This window comes from Coprinopsis cinerea, assembly GCF_000182895.1.
Source record: "Coprinopsis cinerea okayama7#130 chromosome 5 map unlocalized cont3.5, whole genome shotgun sequence".
In the NCBI taxonomy this organism is placed as follows: domain Eukaryota; kingdom Fungi; phylum Basidiomycota; class Agaricomycetes; order Agaricales; family Psathyrellaceae; genus Coprinopsis; species Coprinopsis cinerea.
The window spans coordinates 2,183,412-2,204,006 of record NW_003307540.1 but is presented as its reverse complement, the minus strand read 5'-3'; the positions used below and the strand labels follow the sequence as shown (position 1 = coordinate 2,204,006).

General features: G+C 50.8%; 8 protein-coding genes across 8 annotated transcripts; 6 read left to right on the top strand and 2 right to left on the bottom strand.

The window, feature by feature from the left end:
• Nucleotides 1-1,729: 1,729 nt before the first annotated feature.
• On the top strand, nt 1,730-4,775 carry CC1G_01333 (hypothetical protein; the record flags this gene model as incomplete). The annotated part of the gene is made up of 1 exon (XM_001837369.2): nt 1,730-4,775. One exon carries the CDS (start codon nt 1,730-1,732, stop codon nt 4,682-4,684), a length of 2,955 nt encoding a protein of 984 aa, XP_001837421.1. The 3' UTR covers nt 4,685-4,775.
• Nucleotides 4,776-4,832: 57 nt separating this feature from the next.
• Nucleotides 4,833-6,397, bottom strand: CC1G_01332 (hypothetical protein; the record flags this gene model as incomplete). Its single annotated transcript, XM_001837368.1, has 8 exons — nt 4,833-4,913; nt 4,980-5,032; nt 5,097-5,215; nt 5,314-5,353; nt 5,431-5,712; nt 5,775-6,009; nt 6,064-6,298; nt 6,357-6,397. The coding sequence occupies 8 exons, from the start codon at nt 6,395-6,397 to the stop codon at nt 4,833-4,835; spliced, it is 1,086 nt and encodes a 361-aa protein (XP_001837420.1).
• Nucleotides 6,398-7,395: 998 nt separating this feature from the next.
• CC1G_01331 (ARF GTPase activator) lies at nt 7,396-8,881 on the top strand (the record flags this gene model as incomplete). Its single annotated transcript, XM_001837367.1, has 4 exons — nt 7,396-7,508; nt 7,684-7,741; nt 7,792-7,908; nt 7,955-8,881. 4 exons carry the CDS (start codon nt 7,396-7,398, stop codon nt 8,879-8,881), a joined length of 1,215 nt encoding a protein of 404 aa, XP_001837419.1.
• Nucleotides 8,882-9,061: 180 nt separating this feature from the next.
• On the top strand, nt 9,062-11,540 carry CC1G_14677 (hypothetical protein; the record flags this gene model as incomplete). The annotated part of the gene is made up of 13 exons (XM_002911202.1): nt 9,062-9,369; nt 9,438-9,688; nt 9,742-9,824; nt 9,879-9,939; nt 9,990-10,243; nt 10,314-10,478; nt 10,545-10,689; nt 10,757-10,804; nt 10,857-10,943; nt 10,989-11,014; nt 11,083-11,112; nt 11,185-11,246; nt 11,312-11,540. Exons 1-13 carry the CDS (start codon nt 9,119-9,121, stop codon nt 11,538-11,540), a joined length of 1,692 nt encoding a protein of 563 aa, XP_002911248.1. The 5' UTR covers nt 9,062-9,118.
• Nucleotides 11,541-11,739: 199 nt separating this feature from the next.
• On the top strand, nt 11,740-13,052 carry CC1G_14676 (hypothetical protein; the record flags this gene model as incomplete). Its single annotated transcript, XM_002911201.1, has 8 exons — nt 11,740-12,031; nt 12,084-12,149; nt 12,210-12,295; nt 12,349-12,438; nt 12,487-12,651; nt 12,687-12,755; nt 12,814-12,891; nt 13,008-13,052. 8 exons carry the CDS (start codon nt 11,740-11,742, stop codon nt 13,050-13,052), a joined length of 891 nt encoding a protein of 296 aa, XP_002911247.1.
• A 513-nt stretch (nt 13,053-13,565) lies between these two features.
• On the top strand, nt 13,566-15,065 carry CC1G_14675 (hypothetical protein; the record flags this gene model as incomplete). The annotated part of the gene is made up of 5 exons (XM_002911200.1): nt 13,566-13,661; nt 13,714-13,950; nt 14,014-14,622; nt 14,695-14,872; nt 14,926-15,065. 5 exons carry the CDS (start codon nt 13,566-13,568, stop codon nt 15,063-15,065), a joined length of 1,260 nt encoding a protein of 419 aa, XP_002911246.1.
• A 486-nt stretch (nt 15,066-15,551) lies between these two features.
• Nucleotides 15,552-19,105, bottom strand: CC1G_01329 (hypothetical protein; the record flags this gene model as incomplete). The annotated part of the gene is made up of 11 exons (XM_001837365.2): nt 15,552-15,878; nt 15,962-16,126; nt 16,191-16,491; nt 16,555-16,676; nt 16,749-16,981; nt 17,042-17,305; nt 17,358-17,948; nt 18,001-18,205; nt 18,258-18,736; nt 18,760-18,873; nt 18,928-19,105. The coding sequence occupies 11 exons, from the start codon at nt 19,103-19,105 to the stop codon at nt 15,552-15,554; spliced, it is 2,979 nt and encodes a 992-aa protein (XP_001837417.2).
• Nucleotides 19,106-19,612: 507 nt separating this feature from the next.
• On the top strand, nt 19,613-20,319 carry CC1G_01328 (hypothetical protein; the record flags this gene model as incomplete). Its single annotated transcript, XM_001837364.2, has 5 exons — nt 19,613-19,696; nt 19,759-19,780; nt 19,833-19,836; nt 19,893-19,921; nt 19,977-20,319. 5 exons carry the CDS (start codon nt 19,613-19,615, stop codon nt 20,189-20,191), a joined length of 354 nt encoding a protein of 117 aa, XP_001837416.1. The 3' UTR covers nt 20,192-20,319.
• Nucleotides 20,320-20,595: the final 276 nt, after the last annotated feature.

Below are 20,595 nucleotides of genomic sequence, written 5' to 3'. Positions count from 1 at the left end.
GCGGAATCGGTCATAACGGCATGCGGAGAACCATCTTTTGATGAGGATCGCCATCTTCATCGAAGGGTTCGCCCTAATAGATCATGGATCTAGAGTTTGTTCTTCCAGGAGGCACAGGGAGCGCTGCTTACCTGAGGTGTATATCCAAACCTAGACGGATTAATGAGTCGTCGATCAAAACGTGGTCGGATTGCAACGAGGCGTTGAACGAAGCATGCATGGCAAACCGGAACCTCTGGGCCAGTAGCAGGGGGTCCTTGCCGCATGTCAAAAGGTCCTGGTTGCCGCATGGCCCATCCCTCGTATGAATTAAAAAAGCGTAACAATTGACTTACTTTGCATAGAACCCTTGGACGGGAATTTGCGAATGACATACTACCTCGACGGGTCCGAGGTGGCCAATCTGTAGGGCATGCTGTTTAAGCCACGCGTGGAGGGCTGAGACGAGCTCGTGGCCAAAGCGATGCCGGCGGTAGTCTTTTAGGACTGCGAGTCTGCTCAGCTTCCAGTAGTCCTTTCCGGGAGGCTGAAGCAGTCGGATGGTGCCAACTGGTTCTAACGATGGAGTCAACCGGAGCAGGAAGTGGATAGCGATGTCTTCATTCCTGATTCATTTCTCCGAGTTAGACTGGAGTCCAAAAGACCATCCAGAAGCAAAATACGAGCTCATCGATCTCAGTTTCTAGGGGAAACTTTTGCTCTAGGTGGAAGACTTTGATGCGCTAGAGAGGATGTGGGTTGTGAATAGACCCTTAAAAACGGAATCTAGGGTAAATCTGACCACATCATAGCATTTTTGGCGATCCTCTAAGGTGTTGACCACGATAATTTCGTGAGGTGGGGTCTGGATAGGTTCCATTAAGCTTCAACGAGTAGGAGAGAGCGTTGAACGCGCCATCATGATCCTGTGCGACATTGATCGATCCAGGCCCGGTGCGGAACGGCGAGGACACGTGACTCGCTAAAATGACATCGGGACGAGTTGGCGTTTCGGGCCTGCCGACTCATGCGTCGAGACCGTCTACCGTGGCCAGCAAAATTCTTTCTCTCCTTCTTGTGCGAGCCCCGTAGTTTTTAAAGGTCGGTAGGAAGCGCTCTTAGTACTCGAAAGGCCGGTCTAAACACCAGTCGGTATAGGGTTCGACGTCTCAACGATTTCATGGTCGAGCCGCTGGCAAATCTAGTCAAGGGGTCAATCAGCCGGTATCCAGCTCTTCAAGCAGTCTCAAAGTCAGCCCAACGCAGCGCAATATCCAGCAACTTCTTCACACCCGTACCGAGGCAGCATGCATGGACTGCAGAAGGTTCTCAATCCAGCTCTCAATCCAGCTCTCGCCCAAGCGCCGTGATTCAGTGTCAAGAATGGTCTTGCGTTAGACACTCGTTGGCCTGTCCAGGTAGGTACAACCTTCCTTTCTAACGGACAAGTGCTAATAAGTGCTAATGGAAAACAGACCGAAATCATCCATGGGATTTGGATTTTGAAATCCAATCGACACCCCGCCGGGGACGGTCTCAACAAAACGCGAGCTCCTCAGACCTGAAGACGTCGCTTCCTCCTCCAACGCCGTATTCCAGTCAACGAGGCCACGCATCGTTAGCCGTCGAAAACAAGGATGTCTCCTTCGCCTCGTTTTTCTACCCCGAACCACCGAAACGCTCTCCCTCACGTCGACGACCTCAACACTTCAGTTTCTTTTGCAAAGAGGGTCTAGATCTACGAGACAATATGGGCGATGCATGGGCTGCGTATCAAATTGCAGTAGAGGGAAAATACCGCGCCTTGAAAAAGAGCGACTATCTGGCCGGTTTCGCCATCAACATGCTCCAGGCTCTTGAAGTATCCGCGATGAACAAGGGCAAGATCAGTGCTTCCGCTGTTGAACAATGGGGGAAACGGCTTCAGACGGTCTTTGACAGGTTGGATTCAATGCGACCACCTCGCAACGTCGAAGCTACAAGGTTAGCGAAGGCACGTCTACAAGCTGTTCTCGGTGACAATTCTGCTCTGTTGTCGCTTCTGCGACAGCGACGCGCTGCTGCACGGACTGAGGGGGTGGAGGGAAAGGAAGGGCAAGGGCGGGCGATCGACGACGAGACGTGGAGTCTTTGGGCTTGGTCATTGCACCGCTACCTGGACAGTCAGAAACAGGCAAGGGCGTTGGAAGACCTTTCTCAGGAAAATTACCATGCGACGTTGGAGCTACTGCGATGCCCTCTGGAGACACTGCAGGAGGTTCGTCGCGCCGTACGTCAGGGGATAAGCATTGCAGCTACCGGTATAAAAGACCCCGTCGCCAGATACAACTGTTCTCATCCTCCCCATCGACCTCTACTTCTGGACCTTCTATTATGCGGGCTCATGGATGCAGAGTCATTGAAGACCGCGACGGCTCTCGTCGACCAAGTACGGCAGCAACATTCCGCGTATGCTTCTCCGGGGCTGGTCAAAGTCCTGGCCATGAAGCTTATCCAATCCAGGGAATTCGACTTGGCCAAGACAGCCTTGCTCTGCCTTCCGAAAGACGATTCTGCACATCCCGACCTATCTCTTTTCCTCGCATCGGCAATGGGTGATCCTATGGCAGCCCAACGAATATATCGCGAGTCATTCAGCGAGAGACATGATCCTCGTGCCCAGACGCACTTGCTACGGGCATATCTCAACGCTGAAGACGCCCCAGCCACTCTCGGTGCCTTCAATCGATTGTTCCCCAAGAACGAATCCGGACAACGCACCAACAATCCTCAGCCAGAACATTATTCTGTCGTCTTTTCGGCGTTGACGCGACACGACCACGGCAATGGCATGGAAAGGTGGATAGACGATATGAAGGTTTCCGGGGGTTTCCGTTTATCTGACGAGCCTCACGGGCTGGTCGTCGAATACTATGCCAACCGTGATATGGTTGAAGACCTCGTTTCCCTCTTCACAGAGATTGACGAACGCCGAGTCCGAGGCGAACGAGCGGGCACCGTATCCGTCTTCACTTCCGCAATGGGATACTTCGCTCGCCGGAGAGATCCCGTGACGGTAGAAGCCCTATACAAGCGGATGATTCAATCCGGGATAGAACCCACTGTTCACACATTCACAGCCCTCATGAATGCCCATGTGGAGGCTGGGACGTGGACTGGTGTCCTCAAGACGTTCAAGCATATCAGAGATCATTACCCCTATACGCGATTCGACATCAACATCTTCAATATCCTTTTCAAAGCCTACATCCACCTTGGTGCCCCATTCGGCTTCATTGAGGAGCAAGTATGGCGGCTGGAGACTCTCGATATAAAGCTCAATGAGTACACATATGCCCTCTACCTCGAAGCGGCCTGTGACTTAGGGAACCTCGACAACGTCCGCCGCTTCTATCGACAATCCCTCCGGAAACAGAGAAGCGACCCTTCAGCCAAGATACTTTCGCCCCACTTCTTCAACATCGCGATCGCCGCATTCAACGCGTGGGGGATGACGAAAGAAGCTATCTCTGTCTACGATGATATGCTTGCCTTCGGATTCGAACCCACTTCCCACACCTACGGGTCTGTTGTTCGAGGGCTCGTCCAGAAGCACCATTTCGGGGGTGCGCCAGCCGCGGAGGACTTCATCAAGAAGCTCATCGACCAGTCGGACGGGTTTTGGAAATCACACCCCGATGGCCAGGGGACGTGGTATGAGCACCTCTACGCTCCGCTCTTCCACGTTTATTCGCGGACTTCCCTGAAAGACGCCGAGCGGCTGTACAGGTCCATTGTGCAATCCGGGGAGAAACCAACTTTGCTCTTATTGACCTTCTTGATGAGCTCCTATTCGAAGGCAGGCGACTTGGAAGGCGTCCTCGGGATCTGGCCAGAAATCCTCCAGCACGGCGTCCGACAGATCAACGTTGCTGCTCCCCTCAGGGACGTGGAGACAGTTTCTGCTTCCCAGAACGCACCCGACCCTTGTCTCTGCATAGCACTCAGCATCTACATCGATTCCTGTGCTTCCCGCGGCCTTCACTCGAAGGTGGCAGAGGCTTGGCGGGATTACCAGCAACATCATCTCAAACTCGATCATATCAACTGGACGTCTCTCACTCTTGCGATGATTCGAGCCGGTGACCCAGTCCGCGCGTTCGAGATCGTTCAAAACATCAATATCGCCAACCAACGAGCTGCTCATGAATTCGATTTCGAAATGAACAACCCAAATACACCATTGCTCTACGACGCTCCAGTACCGACATCCCCTGGCCAGGTCGACCCTCGCACATCAACACATCTATTTCGTCGCTCTCTATGGGATTCTCCGTCACGTCGGATTGTTATGCGTCGGGCTTTCATTGGCCCTCCACGCTATGAACACGCCGAGAAGGATAGACACCTCATGCAATTGGAACGGCTGATCAAGAAGGCACCGACATGGAACGTGTGGCGACCTCACTGGACGGTTTTGCGATCCCTGCTACGAGTCGTTAATAAACTGGAGGAAGGATATTGCATTCGTCCGTCTACACGAACCGACCAAGGCATCGTTATGGTTGAGTCGGAGCCGGATGTTCCTAGGGCGCACGCTATGCTCAACGCCATCATGACGAAGTATCCGGAGGCTTTCGAAGCGGTCATGGATTTCAGGGAGAAGGAAATGGCGAAGTTTGGGGAATTGAAGTTCGGTAAGATGTACAAACGGATATTGAAGTAATTTGCATACGCCAGTCCATATTACTAGTTAGAACAGAGCATAATACATAGCGCTATCGGACATCCAGTCGGATAATTCTATTCGTTACAAACTATGAAACCAGAGGCAACAGCCCACCGAATCCCGGAAACATAGGGTTAGTACAACATTAGGAATCATCTTCAGATTCGCCCTCGGAGCCAGATTGATTTCTTCGTCTACGCTTACTGCCTGTTCCATGGCGATTTCGCTAGTTGACAAACGGGTGTGATGAGATGCCACACGATGGCTGCGGACAAACGGCCATCTGACTTACCAAGGGCAACTTCTGACCTTGATTACCAAACGCAATAGACAAGGCAGTGGTGTCTAGCGGCACGAATTTTTCATCCCGTTACTTGAGTGCGTGGACAAGAAAAAGAGCTGAACGAACCTGGAACGCCAGGGAATCGCTTGGCTGAGTAAACGATGAAAGGTTCTGTGAATGTTTGGGCTAGGATCGGTGATATGTCATTGTGAACGCGACATGATCCTGGCTCTGGTGCAGGAGGACTAGAAAGCAACGTTTTAGGAATGTTAGTGTCAACGTCGATTGTCGCAACCTTTGTCTGAGCGCCTGGACGCGAAGAAAGGAGACAAGAGGCACTTACGCTCCCACATTCATAAGCCGCATCCGAAGACGGAAGGTTCCTGAAATAAACAAAGCGGGAGTAAACGTCGCGTTTGGTTTGAAACATTAGGGAAGTTCTTGAACGAACGAAACGAACCTTCGGTTCGTACGGAAAGGTCTTGGAAAAGGAAGAAGATCCCTGGCTTGCGATGTTCGTCTAACAAACGGCATGCGTTGGCTGAAAGCGGGCCAACAAGGGTTCTTGTGTAAGTGGCGAGATTTCGAGGGATGTTGTTCTGTGGTGTAGCATTTCCGGAGTTTGGAGGCATGGGCGGGGTTTGGTAGTTCGGCGGATAGGTCGTCCCCGATCCGTAGGTGGGCTGGTCCGGCTGTGCATTATTAGTGTACCCTTCGGGGTTGCGAAGAGCGGGGTCGATAGCTGGAAACCAACCGTTTAGAACACCGGTGCCCCGCTGTATGCGGAGTAAAGATAAAGCTTACGATAGTTGTCGTCGTTATTAGAGGGGTTCCAATCACCCGAGGCAGTGCGGTTAAAGGATTGTATTGAGGGCAAAACGGGCGGAGGGAATGGAGCTGCGCGGTCTATGGGTGGTGGCGGAGGATAACCCCACGTTTGAGGTTGCTCGGAATTAGAATGCGGGGGATAGGGGGAACTCGGCGTCAAATTGTCTTGCGACTGGGAAGGGTAATATCCTGAGCCATTACTCGATGGAGGCTATGTGCAAAAGTGATAAGAATTTGAACAGAATTTGGTTCTGAAAGTTCTCACCTGTTCGTCCGGCCTGGGCGGAGCCGGGGTACTGGAGTTAGACGCCTGGTGGCCGGGTGGCCGGGAGGAGGAGCTAATGGTGCGGCGACGGGTAGTACTGGCGCTAGGTTTGGTGGGCGGGTTTGGCGGTGCGTACTTGTCTGTCGATGAAGGGTGTAAAACTAGATTCATTTCTTGCTTCCCATCTGCGGACCAAAGATCGACGGTAACCAAGAAGAAAGAGCAATCGACATCGCTGTGTATCAAGCTTCAGAAGCTGGACGAGGAGGTGGCGAGGACAAGTCTGTACATACTCGACGTCCACAAGCTTCTGGTCTTCTGTTCGTACAATCATTTTAGCTACAGCGGCTGGGGCTAATGGTCTCCGATCCTGTTTTTGGCAGGTATGAGTGGGGCTTGATTTTTGGTAGTCTGGATGCCATATACTTGCTTTATCGCCGAAACCACACATTCGGGCACGCAAAGGATGCTGTACCACTTCTAAAGAGTAGTGTCTGATGTTGAAAATCGGTATTAGCCCGCCCAGAGGTCCCAGAGGACTGGATAGACAGCAGAGTTACCTTCTTCCAGCCCATTGGCCCCAGACTTCTGGGCCGTCACTATTTGGAGACTGTGGGTCGACCACAGAGGTCTGTCTGTTCGTTTGCTGGATCATTTCGACGACAGCGGACAAGGCGGATGCTGGCTGGATGTATAATGTAGTTTGGGTGAGGTCGCCGCTGGGGATGATGGTCAATGGCGAACGAAATCTAGACGGGATGTGCTACGAAGAAGGGAATTCGCACGAACACTGAGCAGGGACACGGTGGCAGATGGCACATTTTCCAGAACCCCAATCACAGGATATCACCAAGTCACTAGTCACTAATTCACAAAATGTTATTTTGCTTCCCTTGTTGTCTATTGCCTTCTAACCACTACGCAATAATCCACTGTCAATATTTTGAAGAACGATTGGTTGCGATATCTAATCAGACGACTGGTTCGGAATACGAGTTGAACCAGTTCTTGGAAATGGATATGTCAAAGACGTCATGTGCCTCTTCGTACCACGCTTTTGGATGTCCCAGCCTTCTGGTGCATCCCCCGATTGTGATACCGTCGCTGGGATGTGAAATACAATTTCGAAAGTACTCTTGGGAATCTCCTTTTGCAATTGTCTTTGGAGAACCGGGACGAAAATGCGAGGATATTGCCTCATGAGCAGATTGCCAAGCCCAACTCGGGTGAACAGGCCGCGGCGTGTCGCCACGTGCCGCTAATTTGATCAAGGCCACCCGCGCTCGAGGCTGTAAGTATCAGGATTCTGCTTAACACAAGCCTTCATCGTCGATGGACCAACCAACAGCCAGGAAGCTCCTGAGCGAGCTTGCAAAGCGAGAAGATCTTGAGAACCGGATATGCGCTGACTGCGGCAATCCTAATCCTCAATGGGCTTCTCTCGGGTGAGTCTTCCAATCCATCTCATTAATACCTGCAGAAACTCATCCAAATACTAGTTTTGCAATCCTCGTCTGTCTTCAATGCGCTGGAACGCACAGAAGCTTTGGAGTGCATATCAGGCTAGCATAACCACCAAACCATGAAACGATAGTCTTCCTTACTTCAAGCCCACTATAGCTTCGTTCGATCGATTTCGATGGACACCTGGCAAGAGGACCAGCTGAAACGGATGCAGGTGAGCTTCGAGTTCCTTGCACCTTGGAATGAATCTAATACACCAGTTAGAATGGGGGAAACAAATTGTTCAAGGACTTCATGGCCTCATATCCAGGTGGACCCAAGTCTGATGCAAGTCCGCACGAAAAGTACCATTCCTGGGCTGCCTCGCAATACAAGGAAAAGGTGATTTGGATTATAGCCTCCTCAACTCTCTATTGACTTTTATTAGCTGGATGCCGCTCTCGCAGGTCGCGATTGGTCCCCTTCACCGGCCCCTCCAGGATTCGGTGCAAACAGTCGATCCGCGTCCCCCGCTCCATCAGCAGCTGGCCTGCGCAAGTCCAGGGCATCAGCGCGCAGTGGCCTAGGTGCTACACGAAGTAGCTCTCAGACCCCTTCAATTGGGGGATCTGGCAGCAGTACACCCAATCTTCCAGCCGACCAGAAAGCTCAGAACGAGAGCTATTTTGCCAGTCTGGGCAAGGCCAACGAAAGCCGACCGGAACACTTGCCCCCTTCTCAAGGGGGGAAGTACACAGGCTTCGGAAGCACTCCTGAACCAGCAGCACACCCATCCTATGCCCTATCTTCAGCCAATGCACCAACGCTCAACGACCTCCAAGAAAACCCTGTTGCTGCGTTGAGCAAAGGATGGTCACTTTTCACCGCCGCTGTCGCTGGAGCTACCAAGGTCGTTGCAGAAAACGTCATTCAGCCTGGAGTTGAAAAGGTCACCGATCCCAACTTCCAAGCTACCGTGCGAGGGTACATGACGGAGGCCCAGAAGAAAGCCGCGATGGTTGGAAGCTCTGCCAATGAATGGTCGAAACACTCATTTGGTGTCGACGTTGCTGATACCGTCAGTGGAGTAGCACGTGCAGTCAAGGGAGGGCCTTCACGAGAAGGGTATGGTCAGCTGTCATTGACCAGTCCAAACGAATTCCAGGAAACATCGGGACTCTATGATCCTAGCCACGACGACGACTTCTTTTCTTCATACGATAAGCCACAGACCCAACCAACAACCTCCCTGAACACTGGTGCCGTCGGGTCTACCTCCATCTCAAGGTCATCGTCAAGTACAGGTAGCGTTGGTAAGGCAAAAAAAGTTGCAGCGAAGAAGGACGACGACTGGGACGAGTGGAAGGATTTCTAGACACCATTTAGCATGTATTCCCTTCTACTTTATTTAATGACGACTGGGATTTTATCTATGGGTAACCGGAACCGGATCATAGACGCGGTATGTGCGCTATTGCTTCCATCCAATAGCTCCGGCCGGGTAATGATGTAAATTCCTGACTGCAACTGGGGTCCAACTTCAATCTCAACGACCTCCACATTGTGCGAGGCTTCCTCTGATTTTCTTGCCTTGAACGTTCCTCATTGCGCAATGCATCGGTTACCTCGACCTCTGCGGCACACCCTCAGATCTGTGGCGACGCGACCGCCAAAGCGAAGCTACCATGCCTCGGTCCTACCCTCGCTGGTTCAAACCGGTTCTCCAGAATTCCAAGAAAAGGCTGCAGCAATGGACGGTTTGGTAGCTGACTTGGAGAGCAAGCTTGCTCAAGTGCGACTTGGAGGTGGACCCAAGGCTGCAGAGCGGATGCGGAGCAAGGGCAAGCTGCTACCGCGCGAGCGGTACGTTGCTCAAGTTCCAGGTCTTATAGTTGAATCGACTTGTTGACTGTATCTTTACTGGTCCTCAGATTGGGACTACTGTTAGATCCGGCTTCTCCCTTCATTGAGCTCTCGCCACTAGCAGCCCACGAAGTTTACCCAGAGTCGATTCCAGGAGCTGGGATTATTACCGGTATCGGTCGTATTTCAGGACGAGAATGCATGATAGTTGTAAACGACGCGACGGTCAAGGGTGGCTCTTACTATCCTTTGACTGTGAAGAAGCACTTGCGCGCACAAGAAATTGCAAGGGAGAACGGGTTGCCGTGCGTTTACGTTGGTACGTTCACGCGCGTAACTGCCTTGGCATACCCCTAATCCATGCGTGTGCAGTCGAGTCTGGAGGTGCTGCTCTACCACATCAAGCCAATGTATTCCCCGACAAAGAGCACTTTGGACGGATCTTCTATAACATGGTGCGTGTCTTGCCTAGACGAAGGTTGAAGCTTGAGTGAACGCCCATGTTCCAGGCCCAGATGTCTGCTCTTCGTATACCCCAAATCGCTATTGTCCATGGCATCTCTGTGGCCGGTAAGTTCAGGCTCCCAAGCTAGAAAGAATGGGTATAACCTTCTGTGCAGGCGGCGCGTATGTTCCTGCCATGGCGGACGAAAACATCATCGTCCAGAACCAAGGAAGGATCTTCTTGGCTGGTCCACCTCTCGTCAAAGCTGCTACTGGAGAAGTTGTGGATGAAGAAACTCTGGGTGGTGGATTGATGCATTCCAGCGAGAGTGGAGTTACCGATCACCTCGCCAGAGATGACGAACATGCCATTGCCATTGCAAGAGGCATCGTGGGTGACCTAGGGTCCGCGGGACGAAGAGGCGTGGCGGTACGGATTCCTTCATGCTTTACATGCGATTTCGGCGGAAAGAACTCATATTGGAATTCATACACTCTAGCCGACTGCAGTACCGGAGGATCCGTTGTACTCTGCCTCTGAGTTGCATGGAATTGTAGGCACCGATGTCAGACAGCCTTTTGATATGCGCGACGTCATTGCTCGTATCGTCGACGGTAGTCGTTTCCGAGAGTTCAAGAAAGAATACGGAACAACGATGGTTACAGTACGTGCTAAACTCCATTCAACGTTGAGCCTGAATGATTTAAAGCCTGGACCAAAATCATAACAGGGCTTCGCACATATCCACGGCTACGAAGTGGGTATTGTGGCGAACAACGGCATCTTGTTTTCTCCATCTGCTTTGAAAGCTACGCACTTTATCGAACTGTGTTCTCAGCGTCAAATACCGCTGCTATTCTTGGTAAACGTTACAGGTTCGGATTTTACCTTTATACCAGTCTATTGGAAGGGCCATTTGAATTGACTAACTTGATTCGACAGGATACATGGTGGGATCTAAGGCTGAAAAGGGAGGCATCGCGAAAGACGGTGAGTGTCGCGGGAGCTTTCCTCCTGTCTCGTCCGCTGAAATTTTGAATAGGTGCAAAGATGGTTAGAGCCGTGGCTTGTGCCGACGTGCCTAAGCTGACTGTCATTGTGGGCGGTAGCTTTGGCGCTGGTAATTATGGTGAGTCAACTGCGCTCGTGATATCATACTTTAAGGTGCTGACAGACGCTTTAGGAATGGCTGGACGTGCTGTAAGTATCTGATGCGCCCACTCGCCTCCGAACGACATATGTAACAGATGTTGATATCCTTTCCCCAGTATTCCCCGAGATTCCTGTGGATGTGGCCCGTGAGTTCCATTTCCATTTTTACCGCTTCTATGGCATTTATTACTCGGTAACTGATCATCTGTTGGCTGTAGAACTCCAAAGTCTCCGTCATGGGTTCAGGACAGCTATCCGACGTGATGGCCACTGTCTCAAAGTGAGTGATAGTAGAGTCACACAGGGGCTCAACGGGGTTGAATCATTCTGATAACGCCTCCACAGAGATCCTAAACAACATCAGAGCTTGAAGCAAGAGATTGAGCACCAATCTACAGCCCTATATTCTACTGCCAGACTTTGGGATGACGGTATCATCAAACCCACAGATACTCGTGATGTCGTAGGACTCGCCCTTGGCCTGGTAAGCTCGCGAGGAGAAGGGTCAGGAAAGCAACATTCGTCTACCACATGGGATGGCAATAACCATGGGTTTGGCGCGTTCCGTATGTAAAGCACACCCACAAGAGTATTTAACACAATGAATGCTGTTCCGCCGACGTTTACTATCATCTAGAATCCTTCTGTGACATAAATTTAGCTTGGACAATCATTGATTTTCTGTGAGGGATTGCACTCGACGAAGGTTTTTTGTCCAGTTTCTGACCAAAAGCGAGGTATTACGGCATTGGTGAGCCGGTTTGCATTACGTCATGGCTCGCTCTGTGTTTCTCAACTTGTACCGCGACTGTCATCACACCGCTGGTTTGCGTATGGAGACACTCAGTGTCCCTACCCAGGCTAAACTTCGTTCAACGCAGATCTTGACTTCCTTGCCTCAGATAGTCTCTGAGCTGCTTCAGAATTCGCTTGATGCTGGTGCAAAGTCCATAGAAATCGGACTGAATGCCCAGGAATGGTTTTGCTGGGTCAAGGACGATGGTTGCGGCATTAACAGAGAGGGGCTGGCCGCTATCGCTCAGGAAGGGGATGCTGGACGGTATTGTGAGTGATATTGCGCTTTTGAGCGGGAAATGTACTGATTGAAGGCCGGCAGCCACGTCCAAGAGCTATGCTCCAAGCGCCATGAACGCCCAATCAACTTTTGGCTTTAGAGGCGAAGGTTTTCATCATTTCAAGCGTTTGAAAGTGAAAAACATGAATTGACGACGGTCATCTGAAGCGTTGGCATCTGCTGCTGAGCTTTGCTGTCTTGAAATTGTTTCTCGAACGGCGGTTTCGAGAGAATGCTCGTCCGTCATCTTGAAGGTGTGCTGGCGGGTGTCCTCGTGGTAATTGGTTGTTTATGAAGGATCCCTTAGGGCGGGAAACGATTGTACGAAGGACCAGCGGTGAGGTGGCGAAGAGAGCATCCTGGAACCGTAGTTTGTATTCGCGATGCTTTCTACAACGTTAGTCGCCGATGTATACATCCGTGGGACCTCGCTCATGGTTTGTAGCTGCCCGTTCGAAGGCTCTCCCATCCGTCCCCCAGTCGAACCTGGGATCTCGTTCGTCAGGAGATTGAGACATATGCCGTCGTGTCTCCGGACGTGACATTCTCTTTGGAGGACATACGCGAAGACTCGAACGTGACGAAGACCAAGTCTGTCAGGATAGCACGGGTTTGTCTGACCCTCCTGTTCATACTGTGCTATAGCTCATTGTTTGTCAGACATCCTCAATGCTCCAGTCCTTTAGGCGAATATATGGCCACGCCTTGGTAGAGGTAGGTGACCATGGCCTTCGGAAGTGCGAACTCTGAACGGGCCTTGTTGATGATTTAGCACGTAGAGGAGATCGACGCGTGCTCCGACGCCCTGAAGATACGAGGGTTTATCAGTTTATGTGGGACTTATTCCAAGGTAAACACGTCTTCTTATGCTCCCTTCTCTCCTAATCAAACGCCCCAGTGTTTCCAATTTTTATGCAAGTGCATTCTCGATGTAGCCTGATAGTCGCGTCTGACCAAGGCTAACAGATATCAACCGACATCCAATACGGTCAAGCGACCTACAGAAAATAATTGACCTTCAATTCTCACGCAGTTCGTTTTCAAGAACTGTAAGTGGTTTAATTGAGTGGAAAATACTCCACTCTCATTCTTCAATCCAAATCCAGGCTTTCACGCGCGACGACATGGAGGGGAATGGTGTGCATCGTGCTTCGAGCTCCCTTGGGATCATACCTCAACAGACGCAGTTTCACGCAGGTCGCCACGGAAGGCTGAGAAGCGCCCGGTATACGTTTTGAATATCACCATACCCGCCCATGAAATCGATAACTGCTTTGAACCCGACAAAACGGCGATTGAATTTCAGGTACTACTCCACTTTCTTAAGTTTGTTCCTCCTTTGACCAAACGTAGGATCGGACTAAAGTGTTTCGCCTATTGTCTTCAACCATACGCGGATTTCTTGCGAAGCACGATTTCTTGCTTAGCGAAAGTTTAGCGAGTCATGAGGACCACATCGCCATACCATCCGAGAGTCCCAGAAAGAAAAGAAGGGTGGAGGAACCCATCGATGATTCCGGCTTTATGGAAGCCGAAACCCTCAGAGGCTTGTCACAGCCAAGAGTGCAGGAGATCAAAGGAACCTCGAAGAGTACACCTTCCGATTTCTTCGTTAACGTCGTATGTCACTTCGATGTTCTACCGGCACTGACGTTTGCTGACCTGTCTTCAGGACGAGGAATCGCGGGATGTGACTTGGACGGATCCCGATACAGGAGAGAGCTTTATCATCGACTCCCGCACTGGAATTTCACGACTACAGCCTGTCCAGGAATCCGAGAATGCCGAAAGCCAGTTGACTGGTTCGGTGGGAGCCTTCAGATCCGAGAGAAGAACCTTGAAGCTCCAGTCGCAAAGTTCAACTCAGCGTCCAGCTTCTACCCCGGAGTGGCTTTCCCGTGCATTGAAGGTGAGAAATGTGGCTCCCTTCTCCCCGCCCCTATCTGTGGATCTAAATTTGAGTGCCTCTCAGACGAATCAAGCATATCAGCTGAGCTCCTCCACCGAAGGACCTTTCGCAGAGCCGTCATTTCCTGTTCACAGGCGCCGCAGCGATGCCACTCAACACGTAAGGTCGCACGACGAAAGTGCTGCGATGCAGATTTCTCGCGATCAACTGCGTCAAGCCCAAGTCATTAACCAGGTCGATCGGAAGTTCATTGCCTGTTTGGTTGAGGTCGACTTCAATGGCAAGAAGGCAGGTGGAATGGGAGCCTCTGGGTCCAGGGCGTCTTCTACTATAATGGTTTTGGTGGATCAGCATGCAGCGGATGAAAGAATCCGCGTGGAGAGGTTTCTCAGACCTCTCTGCATTGCCTTCCTTCGCGCTTCAGCCGGAAGGAGCGAACCAAGCGACGGGCCAGTTGTGACCGAGCTTCCATGCCCTTTCCCTGTCCTCTTGACCAAGCACGAAGCTTCGTTACTTCAAAGGAAAGAAACCATTCAGGCCAGTTTCCGAAACTGGGGCATTTCATTTTCAGAAATTCCGATTGAATCCCTCACTGAAGCTTCGGATAGTGGCACTAGTAAGGAGTATGTCCAAGTCTTTGTGACCTCCTTGCCCTCTGTCCTCTCCGATAAGGTGGGTACTAGATTCGCGTTCTGTGAACGGCTTAGCCTGATGCTGACCATCGTCTACTCGAAGCTTTTACAGGGCAAAGAATTACAAGAATGCATCAAAAGTTTCCTCGGTCAACTTCAAGAAGGGGAGATTAGGCCTTACGATGCATATTTTCCAGGAGAAGCAACAGTTGGTATGGAAGAATGGCTGAGTGCGCTTCGCCATTGCCCTCGAAGTTTGCTCGAATTGGCTAATTCGAAGGCCTGTCGAGGTAAGTGGAGCTGCCTCTTCCCTTTCCCCTGTTTTTACTGAATTGGCAAGTAGGAGCCATTATGTTCAATGATCCTCTGACTAGAGAGCAATGCGAACGTCTCATTTCCCAGTTAGCCCAAGCGGCATACCCGTTTCAGTGTGCCCACGGAAGGTTCGTTGTGGACCCTTACGTACCGACGGTTTCTAAATGAAAATTCCTTCGACAGGCCCTCTCTAATACCCACGACGTTCATAGACAATAGACAAGAGGTCTGGAAAGGGAAAGGACGGCGTCGCTGTGACTGGAAGAAGTTCTCGAGATAGTACACATGGTCGAGTAAACAAACCTCTTCCCACACGGACCGTTGGTGATTGAGCGGAGTTGCCCTAACTCGTCCAGTTCTCTTCGTCTTCTTCGATTTTGAGCTTCGGTTCGGAGTGATTCGCTCCATCCATTGTTTGTCGCCTCGCTTAAAATATACCTTCATAAGATTTGATACGCCGAAAAGCAAAGCGGTAAAAACGTAGTAGTAAAGAGATGTAAGTCTTCTCTAAGAAAGCATTTTCGTTCGACCCGAATGGAGAGAAGCCAACCAAGCAAAAGAGGAATACGAAACGGTGATCAAATTAATTGAATGCCAAACTACCCCTAGAGGGGTAGATTGGAAGGAAAGTCACGAGAGACGGCGTATACACGTTCATTGGCCACTTCTCCGTGGAGGAGCGCCTAATGACTGTAAACACAACGGTTCACCTGGATCCGTAGCTCTTCTCCGTTTACGGGACGACGAAACTTGCGGAAGCTCGTCATCGCAGTGGGGATCGAGTTTGTCGTAATTCTGTTCCTCCACATCAGAGTCCGAGCCGCTGTGTTTCGTGGTGCTTCGCTTGCGCTTCCTGGTAGACGGTGCGGCGGAGGACCTCCCCTTCTTCTTTGCCGTCGTATGAGTTTTGACGTCATTGACATCGGCCACTCGACAGATTTCCACGTCGATGTTAGCCGCAAGAAGAGAGTCAAACCAGAGCTAAGAACGGAGTGAAAGGAAAGGAAAAGGGGAATGTCAGTCTCGGGCCAGATTGTCCCCTACCAGGGAAGAGACAAGCCTACCTTCTGGTTTTCTTGTGGAGTGTCTCCAGGTCCTTTGACTTCTATAAACTTGCAGATCCGGTGTTGAGCATTCCAGGCGATGAGATCGGGAGCACCACTACAACGTCCGGTGTAATCTTCGCAAAAGAGCTTGCAAATACTTGCAAGTTGTTTACCGCCGAGGCACTAGACGGCGAAACGAGTTAATGACTCGCCTATCGACCAAGCAGGAATGAGTAAAAGCGTTTACCTCGAGTATTTCGACTAAATCTTGCTCGGTACAAATGTCCCATCGGACGCCAATGCAGCAAGTCTTGGTTTCGCTGTGTGCAGCGTAATGGCGTTGAAGAATTTCTACGCCTTTTCCTTGTCGAAGCTCCTCCAGTCTCGCGTCTATCATATCCTTTCTAGCGTAATAGAAAGAATCGTCGACGATATCCAATGGCGCAGATTGGAATTTGGTTTCGAAAGCACCCCTAATGTCCGCGAAGATTATGTCCCAAAAGAGTAAACCAAATATAGTGGTCATTATTGAGGTTTCGGCGTGAAATCTGCCACCAAGAAGAGGATTAGCGAAAGCTGGATATGGTAGTATAAAGACTGCGGGGTTTTACCCTTTGAAGCCCAAGTCCTCGTAGTACTCTAAGGCCACCTGTTCCACACTGACCTCTGCGGAGTTTCGTCCAACCCAAATGGACTTGCCTGGGTGCTTCCGCTGGGCCGGATTGGGGACAGACTAGGTATCAGAGACAGATGGCGTCAACGCACTGAAAGAAACCAAAGGAGAAACAAAGGGAAGGACACTTACGTCGCGCCGTTGTGGCTGTTTGACGTTAGGTGTCGAGTTATTTTTCATGTAGGAAGCAATATTTTCCTTGTTGGTCGGTTTCCCCGTCGAATCGGGTTTGAAGATGCGCTTGGCTACGATATTCACCGTTTGGGCCTCGCGCAATTCTCCCTCACATACAGTTCGATCTCCCGGGGGAAGCTTGAGTCTTGCCTCCAGTTTTCGGAGCCGCCTCACGAGACTAGGGCGGGCGACTGAACAGAAAGTAAAAGTAAGCGCATGGCAGTCGTATACGATATCGCTTGATTACGCACCGAGTACAGTGTCATCGTCGAGCAGAGCCTCCTTCACCCCTTCCAGAGCTTGACGCAACACATTGAGATCCACCTTCCCCTCGGGTGTTTTGTGAAGGTAGCGGGTCTGAAGTATAGCCCGGCGCTCATACAATTTGGCCCGTTTGCCTCGTAAAAACAGACGCTGACCAAGCATTGCCTGAATGACATCCAATTCCCTCTGGTACTCCTTCAGCTGAGCCAAGGACTTTAAAACCTTGCGCATCATGCGGCTATAGATGTAACCTATGCGCGAAGTTAATTCAGTTTGGGCGGACAGTTTGGACGGAACACGCACCGGGCTCGAAACGTTGCAATGCAGGTGTCCGTCCCGCATTCCTATGGTGTTTCCATTCCAGCCACAATGTCCACCGCTGAAGGATCCACTCGTCTAGGTGCTTGACAATTTGCTTCGCTTTTTTGATCTTGGGGTCGTCGGGTTCTGGGGTTTCCTCTTCCTCCTCCTCGTCAATATCCCAACCATCCGGGCCGAAGTCAATATACTCTCCTTCTCTAGGTGTGGAGGGCGCGGTTGTCTTGGAAGCGCGGGGCGTTTTCATGGTTACTCTCTTTGGCCCTGGCGTAGCTGGAGTTTCCCGAGCTTTGGGATCGACAGTCTTCCCTCGTGGCTGTTCTTCTGGCTTCGACTCCAGCAATTGATCAAGATGCATTTCAAGCTCCAGGGCTTCTTCGTAATGTACGAGCTCAATCCTAGAAGGCCAGATGTCGACATCACGCTCGTGCTTGTATTCGGCGTAAGTCCGCTTCTTGAAGCGAGTCAACAAGGCGGGAAGCATGAGCTTCGGCGGGTGCTCGGTGCAACGGAAAGCGATGACATGGATACGGCGCACGAGTCGGAAGAAGTCATGGTTTACCCGGAAACATCTCCCTTGAATGCAAAATCATCAACACTAGAAGGGGGATAAAATGAACGGCCGTACCCAGGATTTTCAGAATCTGGGCGCGAAGACGCTTTTCTTGGGACTGGCGGGGGCAGGCTTTACTTTTCCCGATAATGAACGAAGTCAGTTGCGTCTGTTTCAGAGGGACAGACGCCTTGCCCTTCCCTTTGTTATCCTTCATCGCAAAGCCGAGGACACCTTGGGAAGTCGCATTGTCGAGCAAAGCATGTACAAAATCCTGTTTCTGTACGCCTTGGTTAAGCTAGAGATCCGCTGAGCAGGAAAAGCTCACGCACTGTGGATTTGGGACCGGGCTGGCATTTGTTGCTCTTCGCCAGCCCTTTTAGTTGCTCGACTGTCAGACTCTGGAGAAGCTCGTAAAGGGACATCTTCTCGTCACTTTCACAGAAATACGCCAGGGTAATATCGTCTGACTCGCTAGAGCGATTGATGATGCGGTCAATGGGATCATCAGAAGGAGGTTTCTGGGGGATGGCGGATGGACCAGGGACATTTGAGTTGGCATCCTCGTCGTCGGACTCGGTCAAGTCTATGATTTCCGGTCGTGGAGGCTGGGTATCTTGCCCAACTCTGACTTGTGAAGAGGGCTGAGACGGTAGGGCTAGCAAATCTTTGATTGGCTGGCACAAAGGTTCGATGGAAGGCAGCAGCCCATCAGGCCCAACCTCGGTCTTCCACTTTTCAAACTTGCACATAGGATTCCACCTTCCCGGTTTAAGAAGGAGCATACGGACGAGGCAATACCTGGAAGGATCTGCAGAAGGGTCAATAGCGGACCCTCATTCAAGAAGTAGCCAAACTTGCAGCACAGCCTCGAAAAGGCGTCTAGAGCGTCAAGTTCGCTTTCCGAGAGCAAATGACGGTCGTGTTCCAGAACGTCGTTCACCATTTCTACAAGTTTGTCAGCGTCGCGGTAACAGCTTCTTTGTCCGCGATTCCTTTCACCTTCAAAGACTGTGATATACCCCGAAGGCCGCCTGGTCCCGTCCGCGTCCCAGGTACGTTTCATGTCATTGTCTTCGATTTCGCTGATTTCGTCGTCGTCGCTGTTCACAGCATTGTATAATTTGTCGCCAAAGATATTGATTTGAATAAATCGATTAGTTTTTGCTGTTTCGGACATGGCAAGCGGGTATTAATTAGGGTATAACTGGCGATAATGAAGGGGAGGTGCGGAAAGTAGCATAAGCTCAAAGTTAATTTCCTTCGGTTGTGACGCGCCCGTTGAATGAGTCACGGGGCACATGACCGTGACAGCCGTTCCCACTGGTCACGTACACAGCCACAAACGCGCCTGTGGCGAACTAGTACCAGTCCAGGACAATATGTCTACTCTCTTTCCTTTCTCGACGACGTGGACATGCCTCGAGGCTTTGAACGTTGGTAGGCTTGTTGCAAGTCGGAAGGTTCCACGGAGTTCCATTTGAGTCATCGCCAAGTCAATGGTCCGGGCATGAGGCCCAGATTTGTCTTCCTGGATGTACCTATGACGTCACATGGAGGCGCCCAGGTCTAGACGTCATATGTGAACGACGAGCTGAAACTATAAAGGGGCCAACTCTTGTTAGCTCTTCCCTCACACTCAAAAACGCAACTCTTACTTTCCAAGCCACCCAAACGCGACTTAACCATGCCGAACACTATTACCAAGGTCCTCTACAAGCCTGATTCCCAGTCAGTCGAGGAATACAGCGTTGCAATTAACCCAGAGCAGGTATGGCCCTTCACGTCCTCCCAGTTCCAGGGTTGATTCTTACCCGCCTTTGGCATTTCCAGTACTCAAAGTGGAAAAACGGAGGTAAGTTTACCGTCTGGTTAGTCATAAGGCTTCTTACTGACTGGCTTTACAGACACGTACGCATCCTTTGAAATCTGATATCGAACTTAAAAGCCTGACTCCTTATCCACAGCTCCATCCCATTAGCCCTTGTCGTTGAATGTACGTACGCTGCGTCCACTTTCCTGTCGACAAAGACACTCACATCCTATCACAGCCTTCGACGTCTTCGTCTCGCAAGGAGCAACGGGCCTCATGAATAAACCATCCAACCAACAACTAGAGAACATTTTTGGAACAAGCAAAGACGTCGACGTTGTAGAGTATATCCTCAAAAATGGAAGGGAACAGACGACCACTCTACAGCCCGACAAGTGGGGCAACACCAACGATTCCCGCGGAAGCTTGGGCGATCCCTCGGGGCCCCGCTAAGCTATGGACGATTGTTTGCCTGTTGTAATATTAGCATCCAACCCACGGACGCTCTTACTTCGTGTTTTCGATGTAGCGTTATTGTTGTCAATCCAACCGTGTAATTCTATCAAACAGAGTCCTATGACGGCCAAACGTGACATTTATTATTCCACACCGACATATCACATTTTTGACTGAAATTGGCTTTCAATTCGGTGTGGTCTATAGTTTCGTGTAGTGATCTAAAGTATAGGTGCTTGTTCAACACCGGTGTTGTAAATTGGGGATAAGGGGAATGTACCCGACTTTTACCAACACCGACATTCACTACACCGACACTCTGGACGAGGGCAGAAAACTTGACGGTCAGATGCCGGCTTGGCACTTCCGAGTTGGTACTGTGCAGCTGTAACATATGGAAA